Source organism: Gopherus evgoodei, chromosome 7 (genome assembly GCF_007399415.2).
Source record: "Gopherus evgoodei ecotype Sinaloan lineage chromosome 7, rGopEvg1_v1.p, whole genome shotgun sequence".
Taxonomy (NCBI): Eukaryota; Metazoa; Chordata; order Testudines; family Testudinidae; genus Gopherus; species Gopherus evgoodei.
In genome coordinates this window covers 4,279,711-4,292,489 of record NC_044328.1, presented here as the reverse complement: position 1 = coordinate 4,292,489, position 12,779 = coordinate 4,279,711, and the positions used below count along the sequence as shown (strand labels likewise).

The following is a 12,779-nucleotide window of genomic DNA, read 5'->3' as shown; positions in this document are numbered from 1 at the left end:
TTACCGGGAGGATCGTCCTAAGCAGGGCAATGACAGCCCCGGCGATCAGCAGTCTCTGGCATCGGTACTGGGCCCTTGGAGATGGTCGGGGGCTGGTCTCGGAGCTCTTGCTGGGTGGCACATGCCCCAGAGGGTCTGCACCAATCTACTGGCAAATTACGCCTCCAGTTCCTCGATTGGTGCCCCTGTGCAGGAACTGAAGAGGGCTCAGCTGAGCCTGCCTCCTAGTCCTGAGGCATGATGGCTTCAGGCGAGTGAGCAATGGCAGGATGTCCCTCTCGATGGAGAATGGTACCACTGAGACTGGGACACACAAATAGGTCCCAACGCAGGTTTCCTCGAGACCGGGTTACTGCTGAAACTGGTGTGGGTGGCACCGGGAGTGTCAGGATCTCCTGAGCTGCTAGAAGGGCATTGTGCATTTACGGCACCTGATGCTGGCCTGGCCCGCACCACTATCCAGGGTCACAGGCAAACCATTGGATGGGCTGCACCACTCGACCAAATTCCCAATGGGGGCGTTGTGCTGCCCGGCACAGGTCATGGCTCACCCCTAATCCTCTCCTTTTCCTTGCACGAGGTAGGAGATCTTCCTCTCTGTCTTTTTTGGCTTCTCCAGAGCCGTGGCAGGGGACCGGTGCTGGCTCGTGGACTGCGCCGGCGGAGCACTGCGCACAGAGGCCATGGTGCTCGGTGAGAAGTCGGATTGCTGCTCCGGTGCCGAAGTGAGTGCCGACTCCATCAAGAGCGCTTTCAGATGGATATTGCGCTCCTTCCTCATCTTAGGTTTGAAGGACTTGCAGATACAGCATTTGTCACGTGTGTCCTTTGCCTAAGCACCTTAGGCAGCTGGTATGTGGATCACTGACGGGCACAGGCTGTTTGCAGCAATCACAGGGCTTAAAGCTTGGGGATAGGAGCATGCCCCATCCCCTGGCTGAGTCCCGTCCAGGACTAACGCAGAGTTGAGAACTACTGCTAAGAACTACTAACTATATACAACTCTATTACAGGTTTTCAAAGTTTGCATGAACTGAGCATGAAACAACGCTAGCCGAAGCAGCAGAAGTTCAGCACCATCACTGGCGGCAAGAAGGAACTGAGGGTGTGGGGAGTCAGTGGCACCCCTTATACCGCACCATGTGGGCGCCATTCCAGGGGGCACCACAGCTGGTCCCCTACAGATATTGCTGAGGGAAAAACTTCCAGCACCAGTTCATGTGGTGAGCACACACACCTCATGTGGAATGGACATGAGCAAGCACTCAAAGAAGAAATATGGGTCTTAGAATACAAATGCTTCAGTTGCAATGATGCAGGGTTAGCAAATTACACCCAGGTCTGCATCCCTTCTGCACAGTTTTATGCATAGAACTATTAGAAAACTATGTTTTGCTGATTTAAACACTGACGGATTATTGAAGGAAGGAAAGACAGTGGTCAGCAACTGCAAGTCTTTGGAATAAACAGCACACACTTTTTAACTGCATAAGCTATTGGAGTTTGCCTGTGTGTCAGATTTTAATATTTTACTCTCAGCTAGGTGCAAATGTTATAATCTTAAATTCTGTGGACTTCCAACATGCAAAGTGGATGAGATATACTTTACCCTGGCTGAGAGAATACTTCTGTCATGTTCCTGAATAGCCCCCCTAAAGCACTTATTCACACGGCTTTCAAAAATAGCCACAACTTGATATTTTACGGTCTGGAATAAACAGTGCAGTGTATGATCACACACTAGGTCACATCAGTGTAGTTTTTGAGGACTCTCACAATAGTCAATATATCTAGCCTCACAACACCTTGCAAGGGAGGGCAGAGCTACTATTCCCATTTTACAGATGTGGAAACTGAGGCACTGAGAGGCTAAGGGTATATCTACATAGAAAAAAACCTGCAGCTGGCCTGGGCCAGCCAACTCAGGGCTGTGGGGCTGTTTCATTGCTGCGTAGACCTTCTGAGAGGAGGCTCTCCCACTCTGCAGGGTCCTAGAACCCATGCTTCCAGCCTGAGCCTGGAAGTCTATATGCAATGAAACAGCCCCGGACCCTGAGCCCCACAAGCCCAAGGCAACTGGTGTCTAGTTGCTGCATAGACATACCATAAGTGACCTGCCCAAGGTCACACAGGAAATCTGCAGAGACCCATGCACCCTGTCTTTCAACCTTGCTGTTTGTCACTTTAGATACTTGCATAAAGACTGGAGATTTGATTTCATCTAGACATGCTAAAAATGCCACCAGTTGTAGCAGTTTTATATCAGTGGTGCTGAAGCTCTTCCCCCATTTGATCTAACACGCTCAGAGTCCAAGGATACTTTGTGATGGTCTCTTAGGGCAGGAAGCTGCTTAATCAGGTTGAATTCTTTAGCCTTGTCTATACTGGGAAAATGCGTTAACTAATACGTTTTAACTAGCACACACAACTGCCCATGTCTTAAATGAGATTACCGTGGCACTAGTTAAAATGTATTAGTTAACACATTTTCCAGCATGAGTCATTTTCCCAGGACAGAGAAGGCCTAGTCGAGATTTCACTGCACTTTCTTCCATGAACATGGTGATTCGGGAAAAGGCATCAGCATGAAGTGAAAGCTTCTCTTATAAACCAACGTCTAAGGTAGCAGAAAGAACGCAAGACATGGGGGGAGCATATGGCTGTTTGATTTCAGGGGTGGAGAGCTCTTTTAGCACTAGAGGGGTGCTAGCTATCAGAGTGACTTCCAGGAAAAGACACAGCCTTGTAGACGCTGTCTTCCCCTATGAGATCTGCTATTATGGAGAAACAGGGTAGCTATCTGTTTCCAAAGTGGTAAACCGTAGACTGAGCAAAGCAACTTATTGATCTTTCAGCAAGCAAATACTGGGAAGCAATCATTCCCCATCTTTTTCGCTTAGGGGAATACTGATAAGATAAGGAAATGAGATATGTTCATTACAATAGGCACTGTCAAGGTCAGGAGGGTTCCATATTTGATTCACCTTCCTCCTTGCCTTGAGCTGTTAAAAAAACAGACATGTCAATATTTATGCAGGTGTTCTGCCTTTCACCCTTGCTGAAGTCTCCCTCCAACGCTTCAGTGCTCTGTCTTCAGTAGAGACCTGTTTATCTGATCCCTGAATGCCTGTCTTGTCTGAATTATAGCTGCCGTTCCGGTACTAGTGCTTGTATGTCAAACTGACAGTGACCCCAAATGTTTTGCTGTCCCTGAAAAGTTGTGAACATAGGAGATGTACTGCCTATTTAATTCCACACCAGTAGCACAGTACTCAGGAGCAATCCTGTAACAGATCAGCAGACATGCATCATAAAAAAAAGATTTTGGGTAAATTTCAACCTTCCAAGGAACAGATGTGATAGCCAAATAGTATCTTAGCCAACAAGCAGTTTTTTAAAAAAATTAAAATTTCCATGGGACCACCCTTCATGGAGCAAGATGTTACTCAATATCAATAGAGATGTCAGAATCTGGCCCCACAGTATTATTATACTGAATCTAAGAATGATTTTTAAAATGATGAAAAAATCTCAAGTGCCTTTTTAAATACAGCCACGCCACATCTATTTCATGTTACTTGATATTTATATAGCATCATGAATTAAGAGACCCTGTGACCCAAAAGATTTGACCAGCCGAACAGTGAACAGAGAGGAAGAAACAGGAGAAAGGATGAGAGGACTATAACAAGTACTAAGAATGATATTTCTTGGCTATGATGTGTCAGTTACGAATGAACTAGCACAGGAAAGGCAGCGAACAGTGGGAGGTGAAGGGAAAGGAGCAGTTTGAAGGACAGCGAGCATTTCTGACCACTGAAAAAAGGAAGAATTTCACGCTGACCTCTACTCTTTGGACAAAAGCACAAGGCTGAAGGAGAAGGAAAAAAAAAATTGTAGCAAAAAGATGAGAACCGTGCAGTAAAGATTAAGTGTAGATGACAATCCCCTCCCATATTTACTGCTTTTAATAGCTGCTTTAGAAATCCACCGCCCACCAGCCATGCCCTGTCGCCATCCCCCTAAGAGAAAACATGCACTGGGTCCAGAAAGCGAGACGCTCCAGATACAACCATTCAAGGTAGGTAAACTGTGGTGCTGACAGCATTGCTCAACAGTCTTCCTCCACTGCTCTCTCTCAGGGCAAAACAGTGCCACTGGTAACTGAAAATGAGGTCTCACGTTCAGTGGGTGGGGAAGCCCTCAAAGGAAAAAATGATCAGACATGTGCGCATGTGCAAGTAGGCCATTTGCCATGCACTCACCAACTCAGAAGTTACGTAGGAAAAAGATCTACATTGTCATCTAGTCCAGCTAACTCTCTGGATGATACTGGCAGCTATTTTCCCTACAATACATTCTCCAGTGCTTTTTCCATTCCAACTTCAAACAACTTAAGCGAAGGGGCTTCTTTTGGAACACTATCGCACAGTACAAGATCGATCTCTATTTACTATTGCCATTAAACCACCCTGAAAATTCATCTCCCTCTGTGTTTCCTAGACAGCAAGTACCCACTGTACCCTTTCCCCTACTCCCCATGCAATGGTCCCGCCAAGCCATAATCTCATTTTCACTCTCAACTCTTCTACTCTTTCCCTTTCCCCAAATCTGAAGAGCATGGGATCCTACTTACGGTGCTCGATCATAGTTCAACCCATTCTGTCTTTGGGCGTTTATTGGAGGTAGAACCGGTTTGCTGTATAATCTCAAGCCCTCTCCGCAAAGTCTCCCTGATTTGCTCTGTATCTGCAAAAGAGAGTTTGTTTGAACGTGATTTATACACACACATCCCCCAGCCCCGCAACATCTGCTAATGAGAACCTGAGGAGGTCAGCTTCTTTTGGCGTCTGTTTCCATAACAGGTATTCAACTGAGCCTCACCCCTTTTGCCTGGGTGCAGAAAGAGGTGCTCTCCATGACACCTAAGGCTTATGAAGTTATTTCACTGCAGTTCATTTCAGTTTCGTCCATTTTGGTGCCCCCAATGTATATCCAACCTTCCAGCAAGGAAGGATGGAGCCTTTGGTAAGAAGTCATCCAGAGGGGGCAAATATTAAGCAATTAGGTATCTCATCCACCCCTTTTCATAGGGGAAAAAGTTCTCCCTGAACCGCCTGAATTCAAGACATATCCATGTCTATACTATGAAATTAGGTCGAATTTACAGAAGTCGAATTTTTAGAAATCGATTTTATACAGTCGATTGTGTGTGGTCCCCACTTAAGACCATTAAGAACATTTACTCAGCGGAGTGTCCCACAGTACTGAGGCTAGCATTGACTTCTGGAGCATTGCACCTGTGGGTAGCTATCCCACAGTTCCCGCAGTCTCCGCAGCCTACTGGAATTCTGGGTTGAGTTCCCAATGCCTGATGGGGCAAAAAACATTGTTGCAGGTGGTTCTGGGTAAATGTCATCAGGCCTCCCCCATGAAAGCAACGGCAATAAATAGTTCTTCCTCCGCCTTTTTTCCTGGGTTACCTGTGCAACCACATACCATGGCAAGCATGGAGCCCTGCTCAGCTTCATCACCGTATGTCGCCTGGGTGCTGCCAGACATGGTACTGCATTGCTAGCACAGCAGCAGCTGATTTGCCTTTTGGCAGCAGAGAGTGCATTACGACTGGTAGCCTTCGTCATCGTCTCCTGAGTGCTCTTTTAGCTGATCTCGGTGAGGTCGGTTGGGGGCGCCTGGGCAGATATGCGTGCTCCTGGCAGGCCTCGGTGAGGTCGGCCGGGGACGCCTGGACATAAATGGGAGACGACGATGCCAGCAGTCATACTGCACCGTCTTCTGGCAAGCAGCCAGGAGACGACAGTGGCTAGCAATTGTACTGCACCGTCTGTATAAGAGAGATGGAATGGATCAAAACAATAAAGAGATCAGATTTGTTTTGTATTCATTTGCTCCCTCCTCCCTCTGTGAATAGTGGGGGGAGGGATCGCTCAATGGTTTGAGCATTGGCCTGCTAAACTCAGGGTTGTGAGTTTAATACTTGAGGGGGCCATTCTGTGTGACAACCCTGTAAGCCAAGTCATCATTCACCCCTCCCTCCGTCAGAGCAACAGCAGACAATCGTTTCACGCCTTTTTTCAGCGCAGATGCCATAGCACGGCAAGCATGGAGCTCACTCAGATCACCACTGCAATTATGAGCACTATAAACACCACACACATTATCCTGCAGTATATGCAGAACCATAACCTGCAAAAACAAAACCAGGAGAGGAGGCGACGGCAGTGCGGTGAGGAGAGTGATGAGGACATGGACACAGACTTCTCTCAAATTACAGGCCCTGGCAGCGTGGACATCATGGTGTTAATGGGGCAGGCTCATGCTGTGGAACGCCGATTCTGGGCCTGGGAAACAAGCACAGACTGGTGGGACCGCATAGTGTTGCAGGTCTGGGATGATTCCCAGTGGCTGCAAAACTTTCGCATGCGTAAGGGCACTTTCATGGAACTTTGTGACATGCTTTCCTCTTCCCTGAACTGCAAGAATATCACAATGAGCAGCCTCACAGTTCACAAGCGAGTGGTGATAGCCCTGTGGAAACTTGCAACACCAGACAGCTGCTGGTCAGTTGGGCATCAATTTGGAGAGGGCAAATCTACTGTGGGGGCTGCTGTGATCCAAGGAGCCAACACAATCAAAGAGCTGCTGCTATCAAGGGTAATGACTGAGAAATGTGCAGGTCATAGTGGATGGTTTTGCTGCAATGGGATTCTCTAACTGTGGTGGGGCAATAGACAGAACCCATATCCCTATCTTGGCACCCTATCTTGGCACCGGAGCACCAAGCCACCAAGTACATAAACCGAAAGGGGTACTTTTCCATGGTGCTGCAAGCACTGGTGGATCACAAGGGACATTTCATCAACATCAGTGTGGGATGGCTGGGAAAGGAATATGATGCTTGCACCTTCAGGAACTCTGGTCTGTTTCAAAAGCTGCAGCAAGGGCCTTTCTTTCCAGACCAGAAAATAACCACTGGGGAAGTTGAAAAGCCTATGGTTATCCTGGGGGACCCAGCCTACCCCTCAATGCCATGGCTCATGAAGCCGTACACAGGCAGCCTGGACAGTGGTCAGGAGCTGTTCAACGACAGGCTGAGCAAGTGCAGAATGGTAATAGAATGTGCATTTGGATGTTTAAAAGCACGTTGGCGCAGTTTACTGACTCGGATAGACCTCAGCGAAACCAATATTCCCATTATTATTACTGCTTGCTGTGCGCTCCACAATATCTGCAAGAGTGAGGGGCAGATGTTTATGGCAAGGTGGGAAGCTGAGGCAAATCGCCTGGCCACTGATTATGCATAGCCAGACACCAGGGCGGTTAGCAGCGTACAGGAGGGTGCGCTGCGCATCAGAGAAGCTTTGAAAATCAGTTTCATGACTGGACAGGCTACGGTGTGAAAGTTCTGTTTGTTTCTCCTTGATGAACCCCTTCCCCCCTTGGTTCACTCTACTTCCTTGTAAGCTAACCACCCTCTCCTCCCCCCTTCGACCACCGCTTGCAGAGGCAATAAAGTCATTGCTGTTTCACATTCATGCATTCTTTATTAATTCATCACACAAATGGGGGATAACTGCCAAGGTAGCCTGGGGCGGGGGAGGAGGGAAGGACAAGGCCACACTGCACTTCAAAAATTATTGAATGCCAGCTTTCTGTTGCATGGGTAGTGCTCTGGGGTGGAGTGGTTGGCTGCCTGGAGGCCCGCCCACTGTGTTCTTGGGCATCTGGGTGAGGCTATGGAACTTGGGGAGGAGGGTGGTTGGTTATACAGGGACTGTAGCGGCGGTCTGTGCTCAAGCTGCCTTTCCTGAACCTCAACCATACCCCGGAGCATATCAGTTTGTTTCTCCAGCAGCCTCAGCATTGCCTCTTGCCTTCTGTCAGCAAGCTGATGCCACCTATCATCTTCAGCCCATCACCTGTCCTCGCATTCATATTGTGCTTTCTTGGACTGACATTGTCTGCCTCCATGCATTCTGCTGGGCTCTCTCAGTGTGGGAGGACTGCATGAGCGCAGAGAACATTTCATTGTGAGTACGTTTTTTTAGCCTTCTAATCTTCACTAGCCTCTGGGAAGGAGAAGATAGTGTGAGCGTTGAAACATTTGCAGCTGGTGGAGGAAAAAAAAAGGAGAGTAGTGTCTTTTTAATTACATTTTAGAGAAAAATGGGCAGACTTTCAGGGTAAACCTTGCTGTTAACATTACATAGCACATGTGCTTTCACTACAAGGTCACATTTTGACTCTAATTGAGAGTATGCTGGTTTGGTGTGAGAGATCTTTCACGCAGGGCCAGGCAACAGAATTTGACTTGCAGGCACCCATGGTAAGACACAGTCTTTTGGCTTCTTTAACCTTCATAACATGTGGGAATGGTTTCAAACAGCAGTGCTCTCATTTCCCATACCAAGCAGCCATTGGATTGGCCATTTAAAAGGAGGAGGGGCTGCGGTTTTCAGGTTAGAGTGCAGCAAAATCCAACTTACCCCCTCACACACCCAATTCTCTGGGATGATCGCTTCACCCTTCCCCCCACCGCGTGGCTAACAGCAGAGGACATTTCTGTTCAGCCACAGGAAAACAGCCAAGCAGGAACAGCTACCTCTGAATGTCCCCTTAATAAAATCACCCTATTTCAACTAAGTGACCAGGAATGATATCACTCTCCTGAGGATAACAGAGAAAAATAAGGAACGGGATGCTGTTTGAATGCCAGAAAACACCGGGACCACACACTGCCATGCTGTTATGAAATGATTCCAGACCACATGCTACTGGCCTGGGGTGGTAAAGTGTCCTACCATGGAGGACGGAATAAGGCTGCCCTGCCCAGAAACCTTCTGCAAAGGTTTTGGGAGTACATCCAGGAGAGCTTTATGGAGATGTCCCTGGAGGATTTCCGCTCCATCCCCAGACATGTTAACAGACTTTTCCAGTAGCTGTATTGGCCGTAAATGCCAGGGCAAATTAATCATTGAACACATTTGCTTTTAAATCATGTATAATATTTACAAGGGTACACTCACCAGAGGTCCCTTCTCCGCCTGGTGGGTCCAGGAGGCAGAAACAGTTCCTGGCTGTCGGGGAGAATGGCTTCTCTGCTTCCTTGCTGTGAGCGATCTTCCTCGTTCTCAAAACCCGCATCCCCGTTGCGTGCTACTCCACTGACGGAGTTAAAGCACACGGGTGGGGCAGTGGCGGCTGCACCTCCTAGAATGGCATGCAGCTCATCATAGGAGTGGCATGTCTGGGGCTCTGACCTGGAGCAGCCATTTGCCTCTCTGTTTTTTTGATAGGCTTGCCTCAGCTCCTTAAGTTTCACGTGGCACTGCTGTGGGTCCCCTTATAGACTCTGTCCGTCATGCCCTTTGAGATTTTTTCAAATGTCTGGGCATTTCGTCTTTTGGAACAGAGTTCTGATAGCACTGATTCATCTCCCCATACAGCGATCAGATCCCGTGCCTCCCGTTTGGTCCATGCTGGAGCTCTTTTGCTATTCTGGGACTCCATCATGGTCAACTCTGCTGATGAGATGTGCACTCACCTGCAGATCGCCATGCTGGCCAAACAGGAAATGAGATTCAAAAGTTCACAGGCCTTTCCCTGTCTACCTGGCCAGTGTATCGGAGTTGAGAGCACTGTCCACAGCGGTCACAATGGACCACTCTGGGATAGCTCCCGGAGGCCAAAACCATAGAATTGAGACCACATTACCCCAAATTCGACCCAGCAGGGTCGATTTCAGCGCTAATCCCCTCGTCGGGGGGAGAAGTACCAAAATCTATTTGAACAGCCCTTTAAGTCGAAAATAACAGCTTCATGGTGTGGATGAGTGCAAGTTAAACTGATCTAACGCTGCTAAATTTGACCTAAATTCATAGTATAGACCAGGGCTAACCCTTTGACGCTGTAAAAGCAGCAAAGAGTCCTGTGGCACCTTATAGACTAACAGACGTTTTGGAGCATGAGCTTTCGTGGGTGAATACACACTTCCTCAGATGCATGTAGTGGAAATTTCCAGGGGCAGGTATAAACATGCTAGCAAGCTAGAGATAACGAGGTTAGTTCAATCAGGGAGGATGAGGCCCTGTTCTAGCAGTTGAGGTGTGAAAACCAAGAGAGAAGAAACTGGTTTTGTAGTTGGCAAGCCATTCACAGTCTTTGTTTTATCCTTTGATGCTGAGAATCAGGGCCGGCTCCAGGGGTTTTGCCTCCCTAAGCAGCCATAAATAAATAAATAAATAAATAAAAAAGCCGCGATCGCGATCTGCAGCAATTCAGTGGGAGGTCCTTCGCTCTGAGTGGGAGTGAGGGACCCTCCGCTGAATTGCCATTGAATACCTTAAAGTGCTGCCCTGCTCCAGAGTTGCCGCCTCAAGCACCTGCTTGGTAAGCTGGTGCCTGGAGCCGGCCCTGCTGAGAATTTTCCAAACCAGGTGACACAATGGAACTTTGTCCCTTTATCAGATTAAAAATGACTCCCTAAACTTCTACACTTGGCTTTGCAAGTCTGTCAGTTAATTTAAACACATTCATGTGAGTGCGCTCCACGAAAGAAAGGAACTGAACAGAATTTTACATAGGGCAAAAGTTCATCCTGAAACTTAATTTTCACATTTAGCTTCAAATACACATTCAATGCAGTCCTTAACCTTTTTTCAATAATGTCTGATAGACAAATATATTACAGGGAAATTTGCATGCAAGCCTTCCTAAGAAGCTCCCTCTACTTTTGTGAAAGGTTGGAGTGAAATATTCTATATAAAGCATTTCAGAATCATTGGAAGGGCATAACAAATATGACTTTGTATAGATCTTCTAGATTTTTCATTTGGGAGAGCGGGGGGAGAGGCGGGAATTGGTGTCTTATGTACTATGACTTACATGTCCCCAAGACTTCATTTCTCAGTTAAAAAGAAAGGAAGACAAGAAAAATATTAATTGATTATCTACAAAAATCATCATTACTTGTTTTTAATGTCAACTCCTCCTATAAATCAGACTTCCACACATTTTATTGTAATAAATCTACAAATGAGATCTTTCAAATCCATAAACAGGACTTAAATTACACATACTCATGTGTGCACCACATCCACCCCATGTGTAACCCAAAATGCCACTCACTATAAGGTCTCCAGTGTTCTCAGCCTGTTCTCCAGAGCCCCTTATTTACAGGTATCATTTGAGTTATTGTTGCAACAAGCAATGTCAGTCCAAGTTGACAGCCAATACTTGGAAATATTATATTAGAATTAGAGCCGGGTGGGGGAAACAACTATTGTGCACAGGTGTCTGATGAACCTTTTTGGTTTCACATCACATGGGCTTGCTTCCTAAGTTTTACTCTGGACCTTCCGATTGGCATTAACCCCAAACAAAGCTAAACTCGGACAGTCACCTGAAACAATAAATTCCCTCCTTCCCTGAAGAGGGTGAAGTTGAGCAGGGTTGGGCTTTGCAATGAACCCCAAGATTGGGCACAACTTTAATGTGAACTTTCAAGCTCTATAGAACAGTCCTAAGGCTATGCAAACCAAATGCTTCAAATACATGGGGAATATCTCTGGGAAGGAGGATGGGGGAAGAGAAGGGGACTGACTCAGTCAAGTCCCTCTTACCTTTCCCAGACAGCCGTCGTGGCTGCGTTCCAATGCAAATGCTTCTACTATCTTCGTCATCCTCTGGGGGCCGGCTCAGATCATCCCAGGCACATTTGGCGCTCACTCCACTCAGGTTCGAACCATCTGTCTCAATCCCTTTATCGACTCTCTCCTGCTTGAAAAGATCCCAAGAGCCATGACTTTTTTGGGTGTGGTTTGGATCTAAGCAGCTGTCAGAAGCACAATCTTGCAGTGCACCTGTTACCAGCTGAGTGTAAAACAGCTGCTTTCCAAATCAGCTCCTGGGTGACCAAAGCTATGATCTCTGACATGCTTCTAAAAGACCCAAAGCACAAGAAGCATGAATATACTATCTCTGCAAAATGACCAGATTACTTCCGCTCTTCATTCAATTCTTAACCGTGTATCAATGTTACAAACCACAGATAAACTCAATGAATGTAGCAATGAGCAATTACTGTTTGTGCAATGTTCTGAGGTTTTGCGTAACACTCCCTTTAATTACAAGCACATGAATGTCTTGCACCTCTGGAGTTAGAATTTCCCAGCATACAAGAGACTACTCTGGTGAGGCTTACACCATGGGTATGTCCACACCTGACTTTTTGGACATCAGATAATAAGTGCTGACTAACACTACTGTATGTTCTTAGACACCACAAGTTTTCCAGGACACACACATTTGTTGCTAGCAACGTTCAGACTTTGAGCCGCAGCCAAAAATTTAAGTGCAGGCCTACCTAGTGAAGGAACTATTTTTAGTCTGGATTTCCAGCTTTTACCACTAGGAGATGCTGTTGAGCCCAAACCACTTGAGGTTTCAGAGTGGTAGCCGTGTAGCAAAAACAACAAGCAGTCCTTGTGGCACCTTAGAGACTAACAAATTTATTGAATTGGCCTCATTAGCCCTGACCTCCCACTTGGTAAGGCAACACCCATCTTTTTATGTACTGTATACACACACACACACACACACACACACTGCCTACTGTATTTGTCACTCCAGGCATCTGATGAAGTGGGCTTTAGCCTGCAAAAGCTTATGCCCAAATAAATGTGTTAGTCTCTAAGGTGCCACATGGACTCTTCGCTGTTTTCATTTTAAGGTTGAAATACAGAGATGAACTCAGCTTC

At 46.8% G+C, this 12,779-nt stretch overlaps 1 protein-coding gene across 1 annotated transcript in view; it reads right to left on the bottom strand.

Annotated features, from left to right (window-relative positions):
• Nucleotides 1–12,779, bottom strand: part of SUFU (SUFU negative regulator of hedgehog signaling) — a 118,204-nt gene that overhangs the window by 32,345 nt on the left and 73,080 nt on the right. The window contains 3 exon segments of the mRNA XM_030568507.1: nucleotides 4,637–4,704; nucleotides 4,706–4,749; nucleotides 11,643–11,799. Coding sequence (XP_030424367.1) covers nucleotides 4,637–4,704; nucleotides 4,706–4,749; nucleotides 11,643–11,799 — 269 coding nt within the window.